The sequence below is a fragment of the Erigeron canadensis genome, chromosome 2 (genome assembly GCF_010389155.1).
Source record: "Erigeron canadensis isolate Cc75 chromosome 2, C_canadensis_v1, whole genome shotgun sequence".
NCBI classification, from domain to species: domain Eukaryota; kingdom Viridiplantae; phylum Streptophyta; class Magnoliopsida; order Asterales; family Asteraceae; genus Erigeron; species Erigeron canadensis.
The window spans coordinates 25,158,208-25,185,778 of NC_057762.1; the positions used below are offsets into that span (position 1 = coordinate 25,158,208).

At 34.2% G+C, this 27,571-nt stretch overlaps 3 protein-coding genes across 5 annotated transcripts; all 3 read right to left on the bottom strand.

The window, feature by feature from the left end:
- Nucleotides 1-347: 347 nt before the first annotated feature.
- LOC122586978 (SAC3 family protein A) lies at nucleotides 348-11,526 on the bottom strand. 3 transcript variants are annotated; one of them, XM_043759028.1, is made up of 14 exons: nucleotides 11,323-11,526; nucleotides 10,504-10,606; nucleotides 8,949-9,788; nucleotides 5,877-6,317; nucleotides 5,593-5,694; nucleotides 5,335-5,432; nucleotides 4,967-5,138; nucleotides 3,985-4,488; nucleotides 3,686-3,826; nucleotides 3,506-3,565; nucleotides 2,227-2,357; nucleotides 1,990-2,123; nucleotides 1,311-1,531; nucleotides 348-691 (listed from the first exon to the last, which is right to left on the bottom strand). In XM_043759028.1, exons 2-14 carry the CDS (start codon nucleotides 10,570-10,572, stop codon nucleotides 590-592), a joined length of 3,015 nt encoding a protein of 1,004 aa, XP_043614963.1. In that variant the 5' UTR covers nucleotides 10,573-10,606; nucleotides 11,323-11,526; the 3' UTR covers nucleotides 348-589. The 3 variants fall into 3 exon arrangements, with proteins under 3 accessions (XP_043614963.1, XP_043614962.1, XP_043614964.1); XM_043759027.1 differs by having other exon boundaries at nucleotides 10,504-10,609; XM_043759029.1 differs by lacking the exons at nucleotides 10,504-10,606; nucleotides 11,323-11,526 and having other exon boundaries at nucleotides 8,949-9,329; nucleotides 9,428-9,514.
- Nucleotides 11,527-15,162: 3,636 nt separating this feature from the next.
- On the bottom strand, nucleotides 15,163-16,112 carry LOC122587949 (protein ALP1-like). Its single transcript, XM_043760100.1, has 2 exons — nucleotides 15,765-16,112; nucleotides 15,163-15,669 (listed from the first exon to the last, which is right to left on the bottom strand). Exons 1-2 carry the CDS (start codon nucleotides 16,110-16,112, stop codon nucleotides 15,163-15,165), a joined length of 855 nt encoding a protein of 284 aa, XP_043616035.1.
- Nucleotides 16,113-18,097: 1,985 nt separating this feature from the next.
- On the bottom strand, nucleotides 18,098-25,625 carry LOC122587271 (protein MAEA homolog). Its single transcript, XM_043759393.1, has 7 exons — nucleotides 25,245-25,625; nucleotides 24,009-24,203; nucleotides 22,885-23,007; nucleotides 20,978-21,163; nucleotides 19,961-20,094; nucleotides 19,579-19,765; nucleotides 18,098-18,436 (listed from the first exon to the last, which is right to left on the bottom strand). Exons 1-7 carry the CDS (start codon nucleotides 25,560-25,562, stop codon nucleotides 18,335-18,337), a joined length of 1,245 nt encoding a protein of 414 aa, XP_043615328.1. The 5' UTR covers nucleotides 25,563-25,625; the 3' UTR covers nucleotides 18,098-18,334.
- Between the last annotated feature and the right edge of the window lie 1,946 nt (nucleotides 25,626-27,571).

The window sequence follows — 27,571 nt, forward strand, 5'->3', positions numbered from 1 at the left end:
TCTATACTTCTATACTACTATATAAAAATTATGCACCTCTTGTTGAAAAGTTAGAAAAAAAAGATATGCAAAATGACTATTATACACATAATAAAATAATTTACACAATTAGTCCTTAATTTATCTTCAAAAATATTTCAACTACTCCTTTAAATCAATTACTTATACATCAATTATATTGTCAATCTAGAACACCCGACACCGCCACCAACATCAATAGTCGTTATCACCACATGTCCCCAACGTCACCAAACCGCCGTAACAATCACCGCCGCATTACGCGGGTACCGTGCTAGTATATTTTAGAAGATTAATTTATGAAAGAAGAAAGGCCTAATCAGTGTCTGTTGATATCAACACATGGAAATTAAATTATAAAACTAACACAATAACTTGCTTTATCCAGTTTACCTTACACGTTGTGCCTCTATAGAAAAGAATGAAGATCTAATTTCTAACAAAAACAACATATTATATCAACTCACTGAATTTTCTCTATCGTGATCATACACTATTGATCCCCTCTTATAAACCATGCCATGTATAAATTCCAGGCCAGTTTCTGGGATCCAGGCGTTAGTTTACAGGCTTATGATAATGAACGGGTCAAAAAATCATTAACGGCAAGACTGGCATCTCCATGAGCCACTGCATCATCCGGCTCTGGCATAAACAGAGTAGCCATTGAAGCCTGCACATTAAGAAAGAAAAATCAGCCATTGAATTGCAGGTAACAAGTCACATTAGGCTAATGACTAATTGGAACTTTTACGACAGTTCACATTCATGTTTTGGTCAAGCACCAAACACTTGGCGACGTTAACAGCAATACTGAATGGATGTGGGTAGTGATTGGAATAGCATCATAATAATGGTTTATACTGGGTATGTTACTATCTTACAAGATTACATGACTAAAGAAGAAAGATAGAAACCATTAAACTATTTCCTTATAGGGCTATAACTGGATAATTTGGGTCATGTTCAACTTCTAATAGGTCAAGCCACGAGATATTAAGGGAAAGAGTCAAATTGGTCAATAAAGTTTAAAGTTATAATGGACTAATGGTGGATTGAATGCATAAGATCTTTTAAACAGCTCCTCCTTATATATAAGTTAAATATTATAATGATTGACTATTCTTGTTATTTTCTATGCACAGTGAGTGTTTATGACTGGCCCAGCCCGACATCTAGTTTCTGAAACTGTTGTGATAATCCAATAGAGTAGTAGACTACATCAAAAAAAATCTTTTTAACTATGACCATGTAGACTACAAATTCATGAGTTACGAGCGATTCGAACATACCTTCGAATCAAGCATCATCTCTCCGTTATTATCCATTGTGAGACATGCACCATGAGCTTTCAACCATTCTGTACACTCCTCCAACCCTCCTGTATCTTTTTCCGACATTTCAGCTGATTGAAAGCCAAGGACCTGAGCCACATAAAACACTGGGAGTGTTGGACGATATGAACGAGTCATGCATTTCACAGCCGCATAGCGCATCTTCTCAACATAAAGATCTGGAGATCAAGACAAGCCAACACATAATTATCGATTCTAAAGCATATGTTCTTCCTCTCAAGGTGGCAAGTTGGCCAGGTTGGGTAACATGTCAATACATGACCGCTTAAAAACAGGTCTATTTGGTACGAGTCAAAATGTGTTGCTGACGCAAACACACCTTTTTGTACATTTTTAATATAAATAACTTGTGTTAACCTGTTTATATGATAATACATACATTATTATTAGGATAATAATCTAAATGTTAAAACAAAAAGTCCTAGGAGGGAATGTAGTCAAAATACACTTTGAGTGACTTTTAACCCAATTGACACATTTGAGTTGTTTCTCTTGTAAGCAACCTTTTATTTATTTGACCCACTTTAGATAAGACAGCCCAAATTGGTCCACTTGTAGTTTATCAGTTGTCATTTCCCACCTATATAATTAACTTATCAAAGAAATGGAAACTCACCCATTAGGCAGGTGTTCAGATTAGGAGCAGTCTTGTATAATCTAAAAAACAATACGTAGTTCCCAGAGGTGACAGCTGCACGAACTGCAAGAGCATGTTTTATCCCTGCATCTTTCCTTGCTTCTAAAGATAATCTAAAGATAAAACAGAAATTTTTGGCTTTATGTTATTCACTGAAAAAACTAAATATTAAAAACATCATGCATAAAGTTGAAGTAATTATATCACGTTACAAACCTAGACATTGCCGACAAGAGATCTCTATTGTTATTAGAGTGCAAGATCACACAAAGTAAATTGTATGCAGAAAATTCCGTATCGCATCCCTTTATTCCTTCGGCATAAAGGGTCTGCAATTGTGACTGGCACTGAAAACCAGATTAGAAATTTAATTAGCACAAAGAAATTTAATTTAATACCAGAACATGATAGAAAATAAACTCATTCAATCGACCCAAGCAAGCTGCCTAATGTGCCGGATGACTTGAACAAAAAATCGGTCGCTGTTAACAGATGTAAACAATATGGAATACATCTATATCTTTATTAGATACAGCAAAGATTGCAAAGGAGTCGAGCTTTTATCAAACTATTCATGCTCAGCTTGCTCTCATTCGAGTCAAGCATCTACTGACCAATTCATGCTCAACTCTCTTTCATTTGAGTCAAGCTTTCATCAAATTTGAGCTTCAAAAGTAAAAAAGGATGACTTCAAGCATGCTTCTTTGCATGCTGATATCTAGTTGCAGATGTGAATATACCTAGTTCATTGCAAGTAGAATTCATATAGGATTTAGATATTATATGAATGTTGATGTACCACATGATATATGATGAGAATAAACTGATATATGTACTAGTGGAGTGGCATAAATAAAAATATATATTAAGCCACGTATAAGATATAAAATCTTGTTTAATCATCAGAAATGAGCTTTAGTAAGCTTAAAATTATATATGCATTCTTGTAAGCTGAAAACTGCATTCTTACTTTACTTTAAAAAATATATAGGATACCATGTAGATTGATTACTATAATTAGAACAGAATTTGTATGTCACATACTTTTCAATATGATAATTCCTGAACTGTTACAGAGTACAAACCAGCAAAGATACACGGATAATCGGATATGAGATCTTTGGATCTCCATATAAGGATCTAAGATCCCATTAAGACCTGAGCAATCTATTGAATGGAAGTTAATCAGTAACAAAAGAAAGCGTCTTGATGTATCCATCAAAACCCTGAAAGCTAGTAAGAGTTCAATCTAATAACCTTCTATGTCAATAATATGGTTTGCCCCCGATAAATAAAGAAAATGCAACTCCATTCAAACCCAACTATATAGAGGACCAAGATCCCCTACTGAACTATAGGTTAAAGCACGCAGAAGCCCACTACTAAACCCAAACTACAGGTAGTGAAGACAAAACTAGAAATAAAATGTTTCAAAGTGGGAAACAGATAATAAAGCAAAATAGCTAAAGTAATTCCTACTACATTAAACACAAACCTGGTTATACTCGGATAAGTCTCCAACTTCTATTGCTAATCGTGCATGAGTTTCATAGACCTAAACATGACAAAAGAAAAACATCATATCAATGCAAGCTAAATGAATTTGTTTACAGACACGTCAATAAGCTTCCACATTTAGTTATAGTAATGATAGAGGGGTAAATAAAAAGCATACCCTGACGGTCAACTCATTGCGTATCCGTTGTACTGTAAGATCTTGCCTAATAGATTTTAGTTGGTCACACTTATAAAGGTAATTTTTCTGAGAATTTTGAACCAGAAGCAAAGCTTTTTCTAATACCTCTTCTGGTCTTACCTGCAAAAGAAATAAAAGTATTAACCTAGGACACATTTTCCAACTAGCAACTATTATGTCGAGTTGGGTTGGGTTAGAACATATAAAATAAAGAAAACAAAAATATCAAGCAGCAAAGTTGCTATCAACTAAAAAACCTAACAGGTAGAAAGACTTACAGTAGCCGGATCTGGGGCAGAGGTGAGGCGCAAGTAGCGTTTCTCAATTTCTTGGCAAGTTCCTTTAACAGTAAGAGAATCCCAATCAATATCTTCAACTGCCCTGCTGGCAGCACCATCATCCAAACCGGTACTATTTGCTAACACAGATATAGACGCCCTTCTAGAGTACAAGTTTCCAGCTCCAGCATTTTTTGTTCTTGCAAGATTGGATGCTGCTCGATTTCCATGATTCTTTTCAAAACGCTTTGAACGACTTTCACGCCTCTTTCTTTCCTCGGGAGAATCTGCAAGTGTAATTGCACCTGTGTAATATGCAGTGAGGCTTTGTTCTTTATCACTATCACTGGATGAGTCACCATTATTGGATCCAATCCGGCCATCACCAACATGTTGCCTCTTAGCCGGCCTAAGACCTGCTTTATTTGTTTCTTTTTTATTTGATATATAAAATGCAAGGTTGCTAAATTTATTCTCCTTCTTCTCTAATTTTCCAGTTGAAAACTGCAGAAAAATAAGATCAACAGAATATGTCATCTCTTGGCGTATAGCTATAAAAGAATACAGATAAGCAGTGTAAAACAATTGGAAAAAAAAGGCAAGTTTGCCTATACTACATACGAATTACCTGGCCAATCGGTAAAAATGAATCAAAATTCACAAAAAAGTATAAGTACAAGAAATCATTAATCATATTATTGTAGTTAGACTAATACTGAAATAGTATAGTTTTTCAATCGTACTTATGATACTGCACATTTATTGAAAGTCTAAACTCTAAAGATTTGCAAAAACAAAGATTTTGGGGCAACCCTCCCAACATGTTTTGACGCGTACCATAACTACCCAATTTCACCATTTACATAAGAATCCCACCCCGCCCATTTTGCAACAAATGAATAATATATAAACCAGATCATCGGATGCTTTGGCAAACAATAAATGCAAATGAAAGTAGGGAAACTTGAAGTAGAAAAAAAACCTGATCATCCCTTTCGTTGTTATGACTTGACCCACTGTATTTAAAACTATCGGGAGTAAAAGACGCTTGTTTCTCAACTGATTTCTCTTCTGGCAGAGGCTCCCACCTACTTTTTGTACGCCTAGTTGGACTTCTTCTGCTCTTCATTATTGATGGAGGTGTTGAACTATTACTGCAACAAAAGAAGATTTTCAGGACTAATCAGAAAGCAGGAAACATTTTTCCTTGATTACATAACAATTCCAAGTTACCAACAAATACTTTGATAGCAGACCAAATCTTTTTCGCTGCCAAAAACAGTTAATGCATGCAATACATGATCCTTGTCTAATCTATAATTATGTACGTCATAAAGAGAAGCAGCATACTTATTATTAATCACATTGGAATCTGGAATCGTGAAAAGAGGCTCGGTATCCCAATCTCGCGTAGACAGAGTACCATCATTACTTGCCTTGGTAATAACCTGAAATTATGAAATGCAAGTAACAATAGTAACATCATTATGATATCTGCCAAGAAATATACAGTCAAGCAACAGTAACACAATACAAAGCTACCACATCTACTACATGGTACTTAAATTCCATTGAAGAATCTCAAACCAAACAAGCTTTATCCTGTACCTCCTTCAGGATATCTTGACAAGCCGCCATCTGTCTATCATCCTTGCAACGAGCTAAAGCCCTTTCTACATATCCACGCAGTGACGGGGGAAGTACACCAGGCTGCAAGAAACACACACAAGTAATATCATCATTTTGCTTATATGTCTACATGGATTCTTTTACATATGCTCTTGTGAAAAAGGATATGTTTTTCACATGAGATTATAAGTAGACGGATTAATGTTATGTCATAAAATAAGTGGTAACAAAAGGAACTCTTTTAAGTTTGGATCTAGTCTCACCTTAAGAGAAGAATCTGCAGGAGCATGTGATGATGCATTATCATTAGGCTTTGGAAGCGAGACGCTGATATAAGCAGGTTTCGTGACCCCAGTTGAAGCATTATTGTTTTTTGGTAAACCCATGTGTAAATTGGAAGAGATTCTAGGGTTTGTTGGAATCTGCATTTGGCTTACCCTAACTGTATCAAAGGGTGCAGAAGTTGGAGGAGGCGGGGGTAGAGTTGGCTGATAACTCTGGGCCACAGCTTGAGAAGCTGAATATTGTACACTTTGTTGTTGAAGGACTTCAGGATTTTGTTGATTATAGGAGCTTCCCAGAACAGGATTCAATTCCGAAGGATTCTGAAAGTTCGACTGTGTAGAACTAACATGGTAATGCTGGAAATTTTGACCCTCTGGTTTCCAATAACCTTCATGGGCATTGTTAATTGGTACACTAGGCTGAGCACAAAACCATAAAGTACTTTAGTCCATATTACTGTGGATTCAAATTATCCAACAATAGCTTACAACAGCATAATATTAAACTGTTACCAGTTCAGAATGCAGGTTAAAATCAGGCATTATACACGGGGAAGAATAAAAGTGAAAATATGTCAAAATATCAAATTTATATGTTGCTGAAATGTCCTAACTCCTAACATGACTTGGACAATACTTAGGTTGGACCGTGACTTGAAGGTCGACACTTGTAACTTGTACGGGAACGGAAACTTTCAATAGTGATACCAGAAAAGCTAAAAGATAACTTGGCCCTAAGTTAGTGGTTTATAAAATTAAAATAGTAAAATACGGTAAGACAAGATTCGATTAATAATAACCACCTATAAATAGTAACATACATAGATAGACCTATATAGTTATATAGCAGACAGAAACACTATCTGGAACTGTACAATGAAACCATAACCATGCTCAAAAATCAAATGATACCCTTTAAGTTACATTTTCTAGCTAGCTCTACACCTCTACTACATAATAAGGAGTACCAAATAAACAAGTCTTAATGAAAGAAAGAGGATAGACAATCACTAACTGCTGCGTTTCTCCATTGAGGATTCAGAAAGGCAAGCATAACTAAGCTCTACCAAAATAAGTTACATAGCCCGATAGTTACAGATGGCATATTGGCATGTAAACTAATAAAACCCAAATTTTATAGTTTTCTGTAGTAAGCAGAGCTACTATGCTATGTCTCACCTCATTGCAAATACATGTAAATTTATCAGATTTGAAATATTTAACTCAATTGAAAAAATGTAATTACCCAATTATGTTCTAAGTTTTTAATTTCTATTTTAATTTGATTTGCAAATAAGTTGCTAAGAAACATCAGTTGCACAAAAAGAAGGGAGATATAGACAGGACCGCCTATAAGGATGTTGTGAAGAAACTGAAAAGCCATAATTAGGGAACCCCTTCTCTCCCTCCAAAGTTTGAGAACATGTTAGCAGAAATGCAATCCTTTCTTTGTCTTTAGTATATTTCCATAAATATATACCATGTTACGAACAAGGAAGAGAATCATAGATTTTTAATTCAACTTGAAACATGTAGCCATATACATCATGTGAATAGCTTATTAGTGTTTTCTATTACTAAATGTACCGCTGTATGTATGTATGCATGCATGTAATACAACTATATTCAGGTGCAAGGTTCTTTACATGCAAGTATTTCATATGTATAACATTAGGTGTGGTTGTGTGTATGTATTGATTAATATGTGTATAGAGTATAGATGCACTTTTTTTATTATGTATAGAAGTTTGCATACATATATGCAAACTATTACTAAGGATACATCTCGGATGATCATTATTATATGGATATACATGTCAATTTCCACCAAAAGTAGGCAAGAAGAACAGAACTAATAGCTAAACTTTGTTTGAAAATCTTAATTTGAGTAAACAGGAAGATTGTTGGCAAACGGCGTTCCTAAGCACGGTTTATACAGATGTAAACTGGCATTTGGAACACACTGGGAACAGATATGTTGCCACACGATACCTGAAGAAATAAGAATTTAACCAAGCCAATTCCAATAAGTAGGTATATCCAAATTAAGAATGTATCTTCACATGAATATCTGACAAGACATTAACTCTCAGACATTGAATATGCTGAATGGCTGAATGGCTGAATGGGTGGAATGGTAGTGTTCTTGTAAGGCATGAGCTATTGAAAACATATCCGGCCAATAGCTCAAAAATAAGAAACAATATAGCAGGACAATTAAAGGTTTAACATGGTAATAAACTAATAATATGGTTACAAATTACTAACTCCAGGAACAAGATAGTCTTTTTCTTTCACATACAATAAGTACATATTTACTAATTAGATGGTCCAACTAACATGGTAATAAACTAATAATATGGTTACAAATTACTAACTCCAGGAACAAGATAGTCTTTTTCTTTCACATACAATAAGTACATATTTACTAATTAGATGGTCCAACTAACACGGTAATAAACTAATAATATGGTTACAAATTACTAACTCCAGGAACAAGATAGTCTTTTTCTTTCACATACAATAAGTACATATTTACTAATTAGATGGTCCAACTAATATTGCTAAATAAGTTTCTAAGGTTCCCTACAGCAAGTGAGAAGAAGACCTACTAAACCAATAGGATTAGTTACCTATGATATATCATATATTGTTATACTAGCCCTATTTTTCTTGCTGTAGAGAACAACTATATCTAACCTTTCGGCTATACAATCTCAAAACTTCCTAACGTTCAAGATATTTGCTCACACTGATAATAAGATGAAGATAATGGCATATACAGCTACTAACAAAACATTTAAATTTGGTGACAGGGTTTCCATGTTTACAAATAATGTTATATTTAGATACTATATAGTAGGTGGACAACAATGCAATCCATATTTGTTGTGAAACTAAAAGCTTGGGCCATCAAACAGTCCGAAACAATTACCCTCCTAAATTCTACTTTGAATAAGTAATGTCTTGTTTGTTGTTGATTTAGCAATAACTAGTAAATTTATGTGTAGATGTAGTGAAATATATTATGTGGGAAAGCAATCCCCAAACCTGCACTGAGGACAACTCAGATAAGCCAGGTTCTGGCCTCCAAGATGATGGAGCAGAAGATGCCACCGGTTGGTGGCTGCTTGGAGCAGAGTAACCATTGGCAACAGCAGGAAGGGGAGTCACTAAATTGGATGCACTGGTAGAAGATACATTTTCTGTCCCGGGGGCACATGTGACTTCCGTTTGGCTGTAATAATCTGCCCATTGTTTACTATAATCTGGTTGATATTGAGGTGCTGCAGGATCACTTTGAGCAGCATAAACACCGTTAGGTTCTGCATTATAATTTGAATATTGATGACTATAACCCACATAGCTTCCTTGATTCCACGTGTTCGTCTGATTGGTATTGTAATTCGTAGTTGGGTAGCCACCAGATGTCTGATAATCACCAGGATTGTAATAAGTTGTTGAATAACTTGCGGGACCAGCATAGGACCCTGTATTCTGAAATGAGGAAATAGGCTGATGAGGAGCACCTGTGCTTTGATAAGCTCCTGCAGGTTGACCATATGTTTGACTAGCTTGCTGCTGAGGGTATGATTGATTTGTCTGCTGCTGAGGGTACGACTGATTTGGCTGCTGCTGATAACTACTATAGTAACTTGAATAATTTGTGTTTCCATATCCATATGAATCACTATTTGGGTACGCTGCATAGTTCGCATACTCTACACTAGCTGCTCCGGAACTTGATACGGTACCAGAAGATGCCTGTGGATTTGAATGGGGTTCTGAACGTTGATCATAGTTGTAGCTGGTCCAAGCTGCAGATTCAGAGCCGGTAGCTGGGGCATAATAAGATGGTACTTGTGCGTTGTTTGGATCAACAGCATGATGCTTAAAAAGCACAACAAACAAAATAAAAATTAATCTTAGCTGAAAGTTGAAACAAACCAGTATAGCAAATCAATTAAAGAAGTAAACATATTCAACGATGTGCGCAGCTAATATATCCTCATAAGACAAAAGAGGGCTAGCAACTAGTTACCAACTGAAACACAGCCCATATAAACTACGCAAGCGTCACATGCTCATTCTACCTACATTATCTGTACATGATAATGGCAGTACTTAATTCCTAAACCCAAGAGGGACCTCCATTCTACCAATCACACAATAATCTATTTTACCACATTAATCACACAATAATCTATTTTACCACATTGTTGACTATGGACAACCTTAACTGACCCACACCAAACTACTCAAGGGAAAACATAAATCAAGCTCACCCAGCTTCCTGCTAAGATGTTGGTCAAACCAACTGATCCAACATCACCTAAGATATTTTATGATAAATTCATGTTGGCAATCCAACCTAGGGGTATTTCCAAATGCACACGTCTCCAGAACCAGCTAACCTACACTCTACAAGCATGATACCCTATTTTGATTTACACTCGCTACATTTACAAACTAAACCTATAAACCAATACGAACCAACTCCACATTGTTATCACAGTATTAAAAATCAACTAATACAAAATTTTTCAACAATTTGAAAACTTAGATGATAACTAATAATAGTCACCAACATAAGAATAGTGAATACCTCAAGTGAAATATTAGAATCCGAAGTAGTTATAGTATCCGTAACTCCTCCACCTCCTTGATTCATCATATCATATCATCACAAGCACCACCACCACCTAATCCTGCTAAAACCCCAGAAAATAAAAATCACATTAGCTTAAGAATATCAACTGTTAACAGAAGGACTTTAACGGAACATGGAGGTGACCCGCCAACTAAAAGATTTCGGTCCAGCTCAATATGTATAAATATTTGTCTTTCAAAAGCAAATATTGAAAAAATTCTCAACTTTGAACCAATGGACTTTGACCCAGCATATATCGAGGCGAACCACCAACTCAAAGATTTTCTGGGTTCAACTCAAATAGATGTATATATATATATATATATATATATATATTTGTGTTTCCAAAACAAATATTTTAAAAAGCCTCAACTTTACATAATTTCACAGCAAAATAGGCAAAACCCAGAAATACCCACATGCCAAGTTGATCATAAATATCAGAACCCTAACAATTAAACTTTAGATATACATATACATATTATATATATACACATATACAATTAAACTTTAGACATGTGTAGAAATTGATTTAAGTGAGTTTGTAAGAGCAACATCATCCAACAAAGATGATGTTAACATCATAAATCATTTTCCCATATATATATATATATATATATATGGGAAAATGATTTATGATTATATATGGGAAAATGATTTATGAACATCATCTTTGTTGGATGATACATCATCCAACCAAAATAATGTTAACCTCATCCAAGTTATCCCCTCTATATATATATATATAAATTGAATAATACTAATAAAACTTACAGATTGAAGCCTGAGATTATGATGATAGGGGAAAAATCAAGAAACAAAAATCAGAAAAGTGTGAAAGAAAATGAGATTTATTAATTGAATTAAGAAATAAGGAAAGATCGGAGATTGATAGAAAGAAAGAAAAAAAAGAGATGAAGATTTTCAACTGGGTGTCTATGTTGGGTCCAATTTGGGTTTTTTTTCTTTTCTTGTTACGAGTTCTGAATAAATGAATGATTGTTAGGCGGTGTGTTTAAGGAAAGTTGGATTATAAATTTGAAAGTTTTGTTGTAATTTATTATGGATGGGTTATAAATTAGAAACTTATGTAAAAACATAACAAAAATATTGTTTATTATTGTAGTTTGTGCGTCAAAAATTGTACGAGTAATTGTTTGCCTACAAACAAACCATTATTACCGTAGTCAATCATGTTCAGTTAATTCTTATAAACCGAGTAAGATTACTGACATACGGGAATTGAACCGGTATCAGTATCAAAAACGATACCTACAGGAATTCAGTTTTGGTTTTAAATTTGGTTTTGAGTTTGGGTTTTATTTGGTTTCGGTGTAGGGTTCGATACGAAAAAACCGAATTTTGTGTCGAATATTGTAGCATTCTTTTACAGTTTTTATTTTCTTTCATTTTTTATAAAAAAAATTAGTAGTCATACATACACTTGCCCTTTGAAACGATCAAGACTCGTAAGTCCATCGGTTTATATAGTTGTTCATGTACTGGTAGAAGATTCAGCAGCTACTACGGACCCTGCTTCTGGAGAAACTCCATGCCGAAGAGTTACTCCAGATGTTTCGAAAATACTAATACCATGAAGCTTGTTAGACTATTGTTATCGGTTAAAATAGTCTATACCCATTAATGTCCTACCTATCTATGGATTAATTGATTGTTGGCTTATTATTACAGGTTATGAGACTCTTGAATAGTAGTCTTATTAATTATCACAATGGTAATGGTGATCTTAACTAATTTTGATGGAAGACTTTTGAGAGTTTTGAGATGACACTAACCGGGGCATTGTACAAGGAGAAATAATAGGTTGGGAGGCTGTCAAGCACAAAACAAATGAGGGTTATTCTACCACCAAGTGAGAGTGTGGATGATTTTTTTATTGTGAAAGTCGGGATTCAAAGGTTTTAATGACGGGAAGCTAGTTTTTGATGAGATTCATGTTAGAGCCAACTGTAAGGCCAAGATACTGGACGGGGAAGTTACCAATTTTGCAATTGAGAATATTGGTCGAGGCTTGGATTGCATCTTGTGGGAGATTGAGTCCATAAAAGCATGATTTGCGCATATTTATTTGGAGACCAGAGACTAAAAAGAAGCACCTCATAATTATTTTGATGTTTTGGAGGTAAATTGCATTTCTGAATGATTTAGGAGTTTATGTTTCACTAAATACTTACCATTAGAATGCGCATTTAAGAACATATCATTATACATGTTCATTCCAGCATAATAAGGAAAGACTCAAATAAAAGATTAAGGGTGCGCCTGGATCATATTAGGGAATGGAAAAGAGAATGGGAAAGGGAATGCAATGAATTACTAGGGAATACTACCATTGCATTATTATTGCTTGGTTCATACAAGGCAATCATTATCATTGCCATTGATACTGCTTGGTTCTTAAAAATATACTATAATATATGTAAGCTTATTTTTTCTCGATTTTCTCCGACAAATCATAAATTTATCACATTTATGCAACTTATAGTTATTATTATTATTATTGATAAATTTATAATTGTTGCTTCCATGATGAAATACCAAAAATTCAATAACACCCACTTGCAACAATCCAATTATCACTTCTGGCGTAAAGAGTGTTGCACTTTTCTCCAAGTGCAATTTGAAAATCATTAGTTACAGATGTAGAAAGTTCTTATGTAATATGAGTAATAATATAATATATATACAAGCATAAGAAAAGCAAGAAAAAGCTATTATCAACACATCAGTGCTATCGCTTAGCCTCTAAAAGCAACATTCCATTTCAGTTGGAACATTAACAACAGCAAAAAATCCAGCTGCAAGTAATCACTCCAAACAACATATCAGTGTCATTTTCACCTATTGAATGCATCAGACCAAAAAAAATCCAGTGTCATTCTCACCTAGTGAATGCATCCGACCAAAAAAATCCAGCTGCAAGTAATCACTCCAAACCACCTTACAAAGATCCCCAAAGTTAAAAAGACATAAAATAACATCCATAATGCAACTTACAAGAAAACCATAAGGCGTCTTTTATGCTAGAAAAACATAAAACAAATTACGACTCGTGAACTAAACTTGAGGATGTAAGAACCCCATAACGTATGCTTTCCTCATATATGTTGGCAAGGTGAACAAGGTCTTCACTTTAATGGGGTCGTTGTAGCAAGCCTCAACAACCTTGCCAACATCCAAGTGGGAAATTCCGATGTTGAGGAGTTCGTTCATTACCTCTTGCATCTTTTCTTCAGTCACCGATTCAGATTTATTATTGTCTACAGTCAAAGCATTAGCAGCAACACCAATCTTTTCTACCATTTCACCACAAACAGACTTGAAATCAGAAGCAAATGAATCTAACTTTGTTTCCATGGTCTCTTGAAGAGTCGTTGGTTTCTTTTTCTTGTGAGAACTTTCTGTTGGAGGTGATACTCTTTTCCGTTTCTTTATGCTTGGAATGATCGGTGTATTTGTAACTTTGACAACTTCATCTTCACTATCAGAGGAAGAGGATAACACTACATCTGTTTTGTTATTAGCATCGTCACATGCTTCTGATATATCTTCAGCTTGTAGCCCTGTTGCCCGATCTCTACCCCACACGGAGTCCAATTTCTGTAGATACGGGAACTTGAAGTTCCATAAACCAGCTGCATTTTTATGATTTTGTATAAAAAACAACTTTGAGTTAATGAGTTAAGTGTAAAGCTACTATTAGTAATCAGGGATGAATGTGAGATCCTAATTGTATATAATATAGCAAATATATATATATAGAGAGAGAGAGAGTGCAAACAGACTACAATGTTACAATTCAGAAAAAAAAAAATGTGCATACCTTACACCAGTCATCGTACCATTGCCTCTCACAAGCAATTTTGCACTCAACGGAATCCCATTGACATCCACTTTGCATCAACATCTCTGAAATTGGATTGTACTTGTTTCTAAGATATTTGATCTTAGAGTCGATATAAGGATTAACGTCTTTATCAAAATTAGGAATCTTTTTGACCATCCGTTTTTTTACTTCAACCATGTAGTTATTCCTAAATCCTCCATCTACCTTCCATAAAGGATCAGAAGCAAGTTCTTGCAATACATCGACCAAAACATCAACTTCCTCATCCTTCCAATATTGCTTGTTTTTTCCCCTACCACGGTCACCACATGAAGATGTAGCCATTTCTTACTGAAAATGTTCAAGGAAATATTAGTGGTACCTATTTGATAAAATTTGATAGATAAAAAAGAAAAGATACATAAGCACAAGATCATGAAATATTATATGTAAAGTAGAAAGTGACTATGCATGCATCAATAGGTGTTTATATTATTTGCAAAGTTGCACTTTGAAAACATACAAGAAACCATGTTACGAACTTTAATACAATAGCAAAAACTAAAATAAAAGTAAACAAGTGTAGATAAATCTATCTATTTCTCCATTCATTGAACATATTGGTTGACAAATTATTTCTAAATTCCGACCACTCATCGCTTGGACTAATGTTGGTAACGTATTCCATATCCTCACTTTCGTCCTCCGTTTCTGATTCTTCTTCTTCCTCTTCCTCCTCATCTTCTTGAGGATCATGGCTCATATATTTACGGATCAGATTGTGTAACAAACAACATGCCATGATAACTAGAAACTTGAGTTTGGATTGAGAAAAAAGAAGGGGATGCAAGGATCTTCCATCTTCCTTTTAACAATCCAAAACATCTCTCAATCACATTCCTTGCCTTGGAGTGTTTCATGTTGAAATATTCTTGAGGAGTCTTTGGTTGATGACCATCAAACTCTTTAAGGTGATATCGTTGTCCTCGGTATGGAGCAAGAAATCCATTTGCATTGCAATAACCAAAATCAACTAGATAATAACAACCGAGAGGGACTCTTAGACCTTGATTCCTTGAGATTGCATCTCGAAGCACACGACCATCATGTGCTGAACCTTCCCAACCAGGCAATACATATATGAATTGCATATTCGGACAACAAACACCTAAAACATTAGTTGAGATGCAACCCTTTCTTGTGCGGTATCTAGACTTCTCATCACTAGGGGGTGTAACTTTTATTAAAGTTCCATCCAAAGCTCCTAAACAACCCTACAAGTTTAAAGAAAATGTAAAGATTATTTATTATCTTATGTTTAGATCAGCCCATGTATTAACTTAGTAGATGAGCTACTGAATTATTATACCTGAAAACATCTCCATTTTCCATCTTGGCAATCTTCGGTAATAGGGACGGGTTTCTTTAATAATATATGATGTAATTTCAAAATGGACAAAAGAACTTGATGGAATTGCCGACTCACCGTCTCCCTACTGCGTAAAAAAAGATATCCAATCGACCTACTCTTTTTGTGGTGAGCCAAAGTATACAAGAACATTGCTACTACTTCTTCTATGGTTGTGTTTCTAGTAGGCTTCAAACCACCGATGTCTCTTACCATATCACATAGCACTCTAAAAGTAGCTCTATCCATACGAAGCTCACTAATGCACACATGGTCACTTTGTTGAGTCAAGCTCAACATCAAATTCATCCGTTCTATCCTTTTTTCTTCCTTTGTCTTAATGCCACAAATTTTAGCTCGAAAGGATGAAGAAATAATAAAATAGTAGAAAGAAAATATTAACACCATCACAGTAGACGCTATTTGATGAATCAACAAAAGTTTCCTTAATTTGCGTTGTTTTTTGTTTATAAGACGACGAGGCATTTTGCTCTACAAAAGTATAGTTAAACTGCCATCATCATATGCTACGCAAAAATATATATTTAACAGAATGGAAAAAGCAAAGCATGAGTATTTTACATTGCAAACACTAGAATAAATGAAAATGAAACTTGCTTAAATTTATAAAGCTACAGATCGATCAACAATCAACTAATTCACATGTAATATTGAAATCAAAACTTCAGACTGATGTAACCTTCAATTGCAATATCTATTTATATTCATATATATGAATATATGTATATAATAACAAGAAAAAAAGAAATAATTCTAATCATGAAACCACAAAAACTACATGTTAATACTTTGTTGTATAACTTGTATTTCAGGAACTATTATTTCTAGAATAATACTTATAATCAAGTCATTCTTAAAAACAATTGCAAAATATAATATTGTGATAAAACTCAAACAATAAAAATAAATAAAAAATGATAGAGATAAGTTATAAAATAAGACATACCTGGAAGGATTTGTAGTAGTTTTCTTGCTAGAATCGATGGATCTACCTTGAGGGTGATGTTTGATTCGATGTATACTATGATGATCTTTTACTTTAAAGAAGGAAGAATAGATTGATAGAAAGAGATAAAATAAAAGGTAGGGAGAAGATAATGATGGATTATAATGGGGGAAAGACGATTGTGCGGGAAAATTAGCGGGATATCGATTACCATTCCCCCCAATTTAGTCTATAATGGGGTATTACCTATTTTTGGTATTGATTACCTCTTTTATTTTTAACCAACCGTAATCTATTATAATAAAACCCATTCCCCACCCCCAAATACCATCTACCAGGCACCCCCTAAAGTTTTGTCAAGTTTCAAAGCTTCAAATATATAAGTCATGAATTTTTAATAAGAAATATGATGAAATAACATGTAAACTATGTCAAACTTATCATACTTATTCATCTCTTTACTACTTGATCTTGAATGCCACGTAACATTCAAAACTCGAACATTCTCACGCTCGAATTTCATCTGCTAGATGTTACATCTTAAAGCATTTAATAACGACTTGTCTATAATCACATGTATTTGTAACAATGAACCTGTAAATAAGGATATGCTAGCTTATGCTCGTATTGTTATTGTTATCGTTCATTTCGATAAACAATAAGCAACTTTTGATGGGTTGTGCATATTATACAGTAAAATGATATGGGGAGGAGCTATTTCCTTTATGTTTAACAAACCAATAAGCTCAATTTATGACCCTACCAAGTTGAGCTTATTTTTTCCTAAAGTCCATAAGCTCGACATAAGGCAGAGTTTATTGGAATATTAGCCCTAAGTCCAACAAATAAGCATTTGAACATTTCAATGAATGGAAAAAAAAAAAAAAATACTAACTTGAACTCCCAAATCTCATGCCTTACCATCAACTCAGTTGGTGAAGATCCAAATGGTAGTAAACTTGTTGGGGCATTGTTATGTTATCGTATTATCATGTTATTTTCATTCCCGGGTCATGAAGTCCTCAATAAAAAACCTTTAGGTGATTAGGTCTGCTCTTCTTTGTGCTTTTGAAGGGGTCGGTTTTCTGTTTATTCTTCATTAACATTTAGATTCCTTTTTTAGTAGTATATGAAGTGTTGTAGCTTGTTATCAAATATCTTATTTGATAAATTTGGAGACTGACTATTTTTTTCAGATTGTAATAAACACAACTACACGAGGAGCACAGCCAAATTAAGAGATGAATGAGCTTAAGTTGTGTAGCTCTAAAAAGATGAATGAGCTTAAGTTGTGTAGATGTGCAAAAAAGCATGACGTGACATGAAATGATAAATCAATGTATCCACTAGTCGTTCACAATAGATTAAAACACTAGTATTTTTTTGGCTGATTCGCACAAACTGTACATTTGGACATTGAAATAAATATTTCTTCCAATGAAGGCAAGTTTTATAGTTTGGTTTAGGTACAAGAAACAATTACGAAGACAGAAGGTGATTAGCATATATATGCATGCATTTTGAGAAATGATAACAAACATCCTCCTAGATGAGTAGTTGTATATTACGAGATATATGCCTTGGTGACTTCGGTATAGTTGCAAGTCAACCCTGTTCTTGGACAAGTGATTTTTCCATTATTGTTAGTTGCCATTTCCTCGAGAGCCTGCACAACAAAAGCCTAATTATTCAACTGACAATTGAAAGAACTTCCATTCTAGATGACTTTCATATAACCATAATAATATGCTATTTCTCAGCCTGACTTTTACATAAACTGGACCTGTTATTGACAGAACATATTTGACCGTTGACCCCCTTCCTAATAACTGTTGTTCACTTGTTTGGTGAATTTCCACGTGACAAACTAAGTATGATATAGCATTTAAATACAAGTTTTGGACAATCTTCTACTAATACAGACCCACAGTTCGAAATTGAAGTACAGTACAAATCTAGAAGCTGAAATTAAAACGAAAAAAACAACACGAGTCTATAAATTCTCTAAAACATGATGAACATCGCCTACAGCTTCAATTTGAAACGGGTCTCCTTTTTAGGGTAAAAGAAATGTACGACATGGATTTCCATAAAAAAAGGAATAGTAGTACTTGGGTTTATTGCTAACATTGCACAACTTACTTCTAGTCAAATGTCAATTTGATGGACAAGATAAAGGTCTTTCTGTTACGATCCCACATACGCCAAGTATGGGATCGGATGGTGGTTTATAAGCCTAAGTGTCCCCTCCTCCTTTGAGCTAGCTTTTGGGAGTGAGTTCTACACCTACTTTATGGCTTGATGCGAGAACCTATTATGGGATGGGTTCGTATCACTTTCTTAAAAAACTTTATACCAAACGTAAAAAAAAAACAAAAAAAAACCCTATGTGTTAACTAGCAATCGACCCCTATATTCTTTCTGAAAAAGGATTAGATCGAGGATGTTCTCACAAGATCGCAATCAGAAGGTAAGACCAAACAGTAAACAGATGTGGTGCTTAGTACCTATTAATTTATTATTTTGCGGATTTGGAAATGTGTTTACCATTAATGAGATTAAATGGGAAAACTCAATAAAATCAGCTAAAAAAAGAACAGGTCAAAAAATCACCTAAAGTGTGCAATAGTTTTGGTGAATATATTGACACACTAGTTCTAATAAAAATTAGAATTGTTGACCAATAAAAAATTACCCATTTCGATTTGTTTAATATTATTTGATTTGAAACCCAACCCGCTCAACCCAACCACTTTGCCGCCTCTGGCAGTAAGTAGTAGCTGAAACTAAAATATCTGAGTCTCTGACCTTAGTGCTGTAAACGTAGCCATTTGGCAAGACAAGTGGCGGGTTCTCTGTGTCCATCAACTCTTTTGTTATATAGCATACAAGTTTCGAATGATGCTGCTTCGAAAAGGGCAATGGTACTGCCAGTTTGCGAAAGTTTTCTTGGGACAGAGGATCCTCCTTTGAACAATCTTCCTCATAACAAAATCTAAAGGTCGTCAAGGCGAAACCTGAAGATAAGAGTCTTGACCAAAAGAAACACCCCTTCCTAACAGAAGATGAAGTATGCAATTACCCAAGAAAATGAAAATAATGATAAAATATGCATATAGTGATTTAAACTTCTGTTTTCAGAGCAATGTAAACAAATAAAAAGGCTTTTGAATCTGAGCACAAAGGATACGGAGTTTTCAGTGCCGACAAGCCTGCTTGGAGATAGATATTCAACAAAGGCTCAAGAGTCATGCCATATAACCTACAAAACTCCTGCTTGAATTGATCCATCAAGTAATCCCATTGCTTAGGTTCAAACAAAACCTGCCACAGAAACCAAACTTTAGATAAAGTGATTGCATTCATTAACCAGAGAACATTTTATATACCAAACAAGAGCAAAACGGCATATAAACTACCCAGAAGATATGTGTTGTCTTGAACAATAACTGAGAAAGCTAAAAACAACTCAAATGGGTAGGATGAGTCAAAAATTCCCATGGTGTATTTCTAATGCATAAAACCTCGTCATTTTATTTAAAGAAGTTAAAGTTTTACTGAAATATTGCAGCCTTTAAATCTTTATTTGACACAATGATTATTTTTTATGCATATAAAAAAAGGAAAACAGATATTTAACCCAAACCATCCCCTATACTTAACATGACCCATTCCCGCGAGCTCATAAAGATGATGTAAGCCAGATACAGATGTGTTTGTTTGGATCAAATATGATGCAAACCAGATGAAGATGCTAATTCAGATGAACTTAAGGAAAATCTCATGCTTATTTGTGGGTTTTCAAGGTTCAAATGCCCCTCTCTCTCCCCCAACTACCGGAAGTAGATAATATATATGATCTTAACCTTCATCTACTTCGATATATCTATGTCAAGTGGGTGATAATATACATGTTGCTGTTTTAGTTATTGTTATAGTTTTGTAAAACATAATGTAATCTCACTGTTTCACACAAAAAAATGCTTATGGTCATTTGACAAAGCATTTATATACAAGAACATTAACCTTCAATATATATGATCCTAACCTTCAAATACTTCAATATATATAGGTCGAGTGGGTGATAATATACAAGTTGCTGTTTTATTTAAGCTTATGGTTTTGTAAAGCTTAATGTAATCTCACTGTTTCACACAAAAACTGCTTTTGGTCATTTGACAAGGCATGAATTTGCAAGAACATTTACCTTGTATATTTCACATCCAGTATTACTTGTAAAAGCCACCGTGGCGAAAACTTTCTGAAGCTCTTTCATATATGTATTTGCCCATGGGGCAAGGTACTTCCGTGCATACATAACAGCTTGAACATTGTTTTCACCGCGTACCAGTTCAATGAACTCCTGAAGTCTTAACTGAAACTCAAATTTGCTCTGTTATCAACAAAAACACACAATGTTAGCTATGTTCATCCAAATTCTGAGCATCTAAGCGGCGACAGAAATAACTATTTATAAGACGGAATACAAAAAACCACGGTCAGTTTCATCAGACCGAATATTTGTTAAAGAAATAGTCCAACTTAAATTGCTAATGCTCCCTGAACAAGATGTAAAAGAAACTATGGACGCATTTAGTTGAAGAAAATTAGGATTGTTTATAGAAAAAACTTCAAGGAAAACAAGAACGTGTTAAAATGAGGTTTCTAATATAACTTTCAATGGAAACAAAAAACTCAGTTTTCCAACTTCTAACTACCACTTGGAAAAGTCATTTTTCTTAATTTTCACAATAAATTTGCACTTCAGATATGGAAACGTCCTTGTTTTTTCCACACTTGCAACTAAAAGAGTTTTTAAAGTTTTCAGATATTTTCTAGAGATAACAAAACCATTTTCATTTTCCTGGAAAATGTAATGGGAATTTAAAAAAAAACTTATTTGTAACTAAACGCAACCTACATATTGCATACAAATACAAACAACTAATTTCTAATGTGTTTGGTGCTCAAAACCCACAATACTTACGAAGCCTCAACAACTTCAAGCATTTTACATATCAGAAGAATCAACCTTCAATTATTCAGCATGCATTATACAATGCAAGAATCATCTCATAACCACTATGCCAAGACTGAAGGATCAAAGAGCACTTTTTCTATTGTGCAAGTTGAAAGACCAAAGAGCACTAACAGATCATAAAATGACACTTCTATTGCTTTAAGATGCATGTTTATTGTTATCCTGACAAGACCAAAGGATCAAAAAGCACTTTTTTATTTTGCAAGTTAAAAGACCAAAAAGCACTGATAGATCATGAAATGACACTTCTATTGTTTTACGATCCATTTTTTTGTTATCCTGAAAAGACTTTCCATTTTGACTGGAATAATGGGAAAGGTCACACTGTCACAGAACTAAATCAACTAATTTACAATACTCATGCAACTAACTAGAGAGTTTCTAATTTAGCAGCCTCATATGCCAAGATCATTTCCTTTAAAAAAAAAACCTACATCTAACAATAAGTGCGACTCAAGTACACTTTGTCACTTCTTTTATGCACGATTACAAGACAATTTGAGGCTTTACTAGCATAATGATGCACCAACTTTAAAAAAGTATGTGAGCCTCTGTCAACAACATTTTATTAACAAAATATTTTGGGCATATTCCGCCTTGGTATGGTGAAGTTTTTTAAACTCGTCAATAACATGCCTGTTAATTTGAGGATAGTCAATATGTCATACTAACGCCAAAAAGCATGTTCCATTATGAAGATAAATCATGCTCATTACAAAGTTAACCACGGCTACTTAAATATCAAATATAGATGTAGGTTTGAAAAACTAAATAGATGGTCCGTTTGAAGCCGCAGTATCATTGGGGTAGTAGGCCCATTAACTAATTAGATGGTCTGTTTAAAGAACTGGAATCTAATACAGACAGCTGACTTGGTAGCCATGCAACTTTGAAAGAAAAAAAGAGGCCTAACTTTTTCAATATGAAAATTGGACGAAAAGAAAATCCCCTATCTATTCAATAATCAATAGTGAATAAAGAAATGTACAAAATTGATAAAGTTTATAACAAACCCAAAGCATCTTTCTTATATCACTATTAGCAATTAAGTTTAAACGGCAGCAAAATGATACCTTAGATTTCTTTAGCCTGGACTTGTTATCAGCACACCAGGCAAGAGCAGGGGCAACTTCCTTATTTTGTAGAGCATCTATAACTTTTTTGGCTTCGTAAAAGATTTCAATATCAACAAGATCCTGTCAAATAAAGAGGGAGAAGTGATTATGTAATAAGAATTTATAAAAAAATTAAAGGTACTCAAAATCAATCCTTAAAAGAAAAAAATTTCTTGCTCGCCATTGAGAGACGTGTTCCCTTTGGGCCCTAAATAGTTTTAGATATTAACCAAGAAAGTTAATATGCAAATCCACAGAATCAGTATATTGATATAGTATAAGAAACTAAGACTAAATGTGAAACTCCTTAAAAACACCCAAGACATTAATATGGGGATGTCACACACCTAAGACAAGATGCAAAGCCCCTTAAAACAACCTGTTTTTGACTAAATTAGATTGATACTCTGTTTTCTTAATTGAAACTTGAGGTTTTATTCCTCTCTGCAAGTCTTTCACCCAAACTGCAGAAGTTACTCTATTATCTTTATTTTCCCACCAAGTACCATTGTCATCAGTAATATGACCATATGAAATTAACTTCACTAAGTATGTAGACTTCACTAAGTTCACATTACGGCTTTACCAGGCACATATTGCTTCAAGTTAAAAATTAAATTGTATTTAATATAGCGTTAAAAGTACGATTTTCATTTAAGAAAGTTGCCATTAACAAAACAGATGAGAACTATAACTAAAGTAGTATAATGTAGGAAAGAGGTAGAAACATAGATAACAGAAATTGGTCTCCAAAACAAAACCCATCAATAGCAAAATTGAGAAGGAAAAACAGTTGAATAAATTCCACTTAGAAATGATTAGCAGCAACAGAAGCAATATGCAGCTGAGTTCAAGACATAATTGGGAGTAGATAAGATGTACTTGAACTTGATGATCCAAAGAAATCAGGAAACATAGTTGGAAAGAACTTCTTAAAGTTATTCAGAACGATATCAATTTGAGGGGTTTCATCGATAGACATTATTATAATGTCTATGGCCCCAGTCCCCAAGCAATAGCACCATGAATAAATAGATAAACAGGTCCAAAAACACAATTGTCAAAAAACAAATATAAAATACCTGTATGTTACTGCTTTCAGCAAGCTTTGTGGCAGTGTCAAAGTATGACATTCTCAACATATAGTCCACCAAAACTCGCTTCAACCGTGTGTTATTCCACTCTGATATATTGTCATCATCAGCAGATTCGAGGTGATCAAGTCTCGCCCTACATCGTTGCGCTTGAAGATTTTCAACTCGATTCCCGTCTTCCAACTGTTCAAAAACCCAATTATCAGTCACTAATTAACCAAGTGATTTCCTATCAAAATGTATCCAATGAAAAGTGTTCTTATCTCTAGAAAACCGTTAAAAATTTGGCAAACGTGTTCAATTGTTGACATTTCAAGTTAGGGACCATTAAAAAATAAATACTTGCAAACTATACAAATGAGTTTTCCTAAGTATAGTTATAATTCTGATTAGTTCTTACTCATATTTGCATGTGTTTTTCAGGTTTTCTATTTAAACTTTTTGAGAAACAGCTCTACATTTCTACAACTACACAGGGGGATGTGTTCATTATTCTTCATATTCCCTAGTTTAGAAAACATGAGCAGCTTTCCATCTCTTAAATCAGAATTAGTACTATGAAAACCAGTTTCCACGTACTTAATTACAAAACCCAAAAAGTGGGCTTCCTCGTTTCCAATAGAAACTGTTCCTTAAAACTTTAAAGTCCAATTTGAGCACGTTTTCCATCTTCAAATGCCCCTTTTTGATACAACAAAACGCACCCTTACATAAACCTTTACTAACTTTTATCTCCATTTTCTATAAAACCAAACACATTTTAAATTTTAAAAAATGTCCATTCCATCTTCCAAACTAGTAAAAACTATGAAAGTCGGTTTTCAAAGGCTTGGTTATTAAAACAAAAAAGCAAGTTCTCTCTTTTCTATGGGAAAAAATTGTTCCGTGCAAAGTCCAATTTGAGTACATCTCCAGCAGATTAGCATTTATAAATAAGCAATCCCAAGCACCCGAGTTTTCCACATCCGAATACGCACTTAGCCCATCAACGGCAAATTTCCAACAAAGTTAACTACTTTCATACCCCATTTTCGATTACATTCACAATCAAGTACTACATTTATATTTTATACAATAAATCAAAACCCTAAAAAAAACTAATCACGGATCAAGCCTTATAATTTATATATAAAATCATATATATTTATATATATAAATCATACAAAATCAAAAGGGTATCTCTAAAATCCATTAATAAACAATCTTAACATAAAAAAATCCCACCTTTCGTTTAAGACCTTGTAATCTAGAAACAAGTGAATTAAGATGCAAAACGGCGTCGTTTTGGGAAAGATCATCATCAGACAAACCAGACATAACGGCAGAAACTTCTTTCTCAACAACACGATGGTTGGCCCGGATGGTTTTCTTGTAGTGTTCAAATGGGACACGCAGGAACTGGTGTTCTAGTTTTAATGATTCGGTCAGTTTGGATGATGGGGTGGTGGTGGTGGTGTTGAGTGATGGCAGTGTGGTGGTTGTGGGCGTGGAAGTGACGGTGGGGGTCACGGTGGTTGAGTTGCCGTTGGAAAGAGGTTCCATTTTTTATTTAGTTTTTTGCTTTGGGATTTTGGGAAGAAGATGATTGAATCTTAAGGGGAAGCGTGTTTGTTTAGAGTGTAGAATGAGACAAATCTATACTTCTATATAAAAATTATGAAAGGGTAAACCATCAATACTGTTGTTAGCCTAAAATTCCTTCTAATTAATAAGATTGTGACATGTGAAAAATCAGAAGGTAAGATTAGGGAAGAGAATTAGTGAATTCCATATGTTAATAAGTGGATATATTAGGAGGATTTTTAGGAGATTTGGTTAGGATGATTTATTATTTTCCAAAAATTATACCCTTATGTTGAAAAGTTTACAATTTTGAGATATACAAAATTACCATTTTATCCTTAATTAATTAACTTACATAATCATTTCATAATCTTTTAAAATATATATTCACTATCCCTAATTTCAAATATCTTTGTATCAATTTCCTACACCACTTAACGCTGACGTCATCACCATCCGTCGACGCCACCACATCGCAACTAATGTCATCGCCGCCGCATTGCGCGGGTACCATGCTCGTGGTTTCATCATAGGGATAAGTGTAAATTTCGTCCATATGGTTTTCAAAAAACAGTACTTTCATCACTGCCGTTAAATTAAGTCTTTCTTTATCCTTGTAGTCGAACTTTCATTAAAAACCACTTGTACTTGTCGTTAACTCCCGCACGTATAAGCCACATTGGGGCATTTCTGTTATTTCACCCTCTTCATCATCTCCAAATATTATATCTATATACATATACTGGTTAAATGCAAATTTCATTCTTAGATTTATTCGAAATGCATATTTTTTATGAGAGATGCTAGACTTACAAATAAATTACAAACAAAAATTTAAAAATGTATGTGTCACCAATAGATATAGGAGGATTTGTATATATATGTTTGTAATTTCTTTGTATGTTTAGCATTTCTCATTTTTTATCCCTTATTTCCACCTTCACATGAACACAAGTTGGAAATCTCATTAAACCTAAATCATACTCAAAACATATCAGTAGATACTTGAAATTTGGCTATTATTATCTATAATTCACGTAGCATGTGGAGTTCTTCGTCGGTTTCAGAATTCAGATTCTTAGATACGGTGGTTATTTTGCTAAGTTTTTCCCCAAAAACTATTTATATATTAGGTTGTGAGATCTATGGATTTATAGAGAAACTTTTACCAAATCTTTTATGTGAGTTTGTGTGAGTGTGTGTGTGAGGTTTCCGGTTTGTGTTTATTTGAAAGTGGAAGGAAGGGATGAAAAGTGTGCATTTTGAATAACCACATGAACTAAATTTGCATTTGACCCGTGCATAGTGTTTGAAGATAATGAATATGGGTGATATGATAGAAATGCCCTCACGTGACTTGCAAGGGGGAATTAACGACATGGACGAGTGGTTTTTAACGAAATTTGACCACACGGATGAAAAAAGACCAAAATTAACGACATGGATGAAAAGATCGTATTTCCAGCGTCTAAGTTAGTGTACGTTTTGTACACATTATATCCTTGTTGCAATACAATTATAATAAAGGGGTTGATTACGACATCAAACATTAAAAAGGTTGTAATTAAAGTGTTAAATTCGACTTGGGTAACCAATTGCGAGGTCGTATACTGTATACATAAATTTGTGAAACCCAACCCATGCCATGAAATGTAAGGTTTATGTCATTATAAAAGATATCAAAGTCTAGGATTTTACTTGACGAAGTTAGGTTAATACTAAAGCTTACCAATAGCTATTTGTGTTGTCCAATGACAACAAAGGCAAAGGCAGAGATCTATGACTTGTTTGTCCGCCAAAATGTATACTTATTTGGTATTGTAATTGCATTGACTTATTTGTGATTTGTAGCCTCATAATCAATAAATTTCATGTGAATTCTGGACACATGAATATCCTAGAGATCTCCTGTTATGAATAGATACACTTCACACTTTAAGTCTGCATATATATGCACACATATAACCAAATAAGAAGATCGTTTTTTT

What these genes read in the sequence shown, in the direction of transcription:
- LOC122586978 (XM_043759028.1), bottom strand. Translation starts at nt 10,572, where the DNA reads ATGATGAATCAAGGAGGTGGAGGAGTTACGGATACTATAACTACTTCG. An exon ending in TCCAATGTGATTAATAATAA is followed by an intron (nt 5,139 to 5,334) that starts GTATGCTGCTTC and finishes CTTTTGTTGCAG; the next exon opens with TAATAGTTCAACACCTCCAT. An exon ending in TCTGAACACCTGCCTAATGG is followed by an intron (nt 1,532 to 1,989) that starts GTGAGTTTCCAT and finishes CTTGATCTCCAG; the next exon opens with ATCTTTATGTTGAGAAGATG.
- LOC122587949 (XM_043760100.1), bottom strand. Translation starts at nt 16,112, where the DNA reads ATGAATTTGATGTTGAGCTTGACTCAACAAAGTGACCATGTGTGCATT. An exon ending in GAAAATGGAGATGTTTTCAG is followed by an intron (nt 15,670 to 15,764) that starts GTATAATAATTC and finishes TTAAACTTGTAG; the next exon opens with GGTTGTTTAGGAGCTTTGGA.
- LOC122587271 (XM_043759393.1), bottom strand. Translation starts at nt 25,562, where the DNA reads ATGGAACCTCTTTCCAACGGCAACTCAACCACCGTGACCCCCACCGTC. An exon ending in CTGAAAGCAGTAACATACAG is followed by an intron (nt 23,008 to 24,008) that starts GTATTTTATATT and finishes TTTATTTGACAG; the next exon opens with GATCTTGTTGATATTGAAAT. An exon ending in CCAGGCTAAAGAAATCTAAG is followed by an intron (nt 21,164 to 22,884) that starts GTATCATTTTGC and finishes TGTTGATAACAG; the next exon opens with AGCAAATTTGAGTTTCAGTT.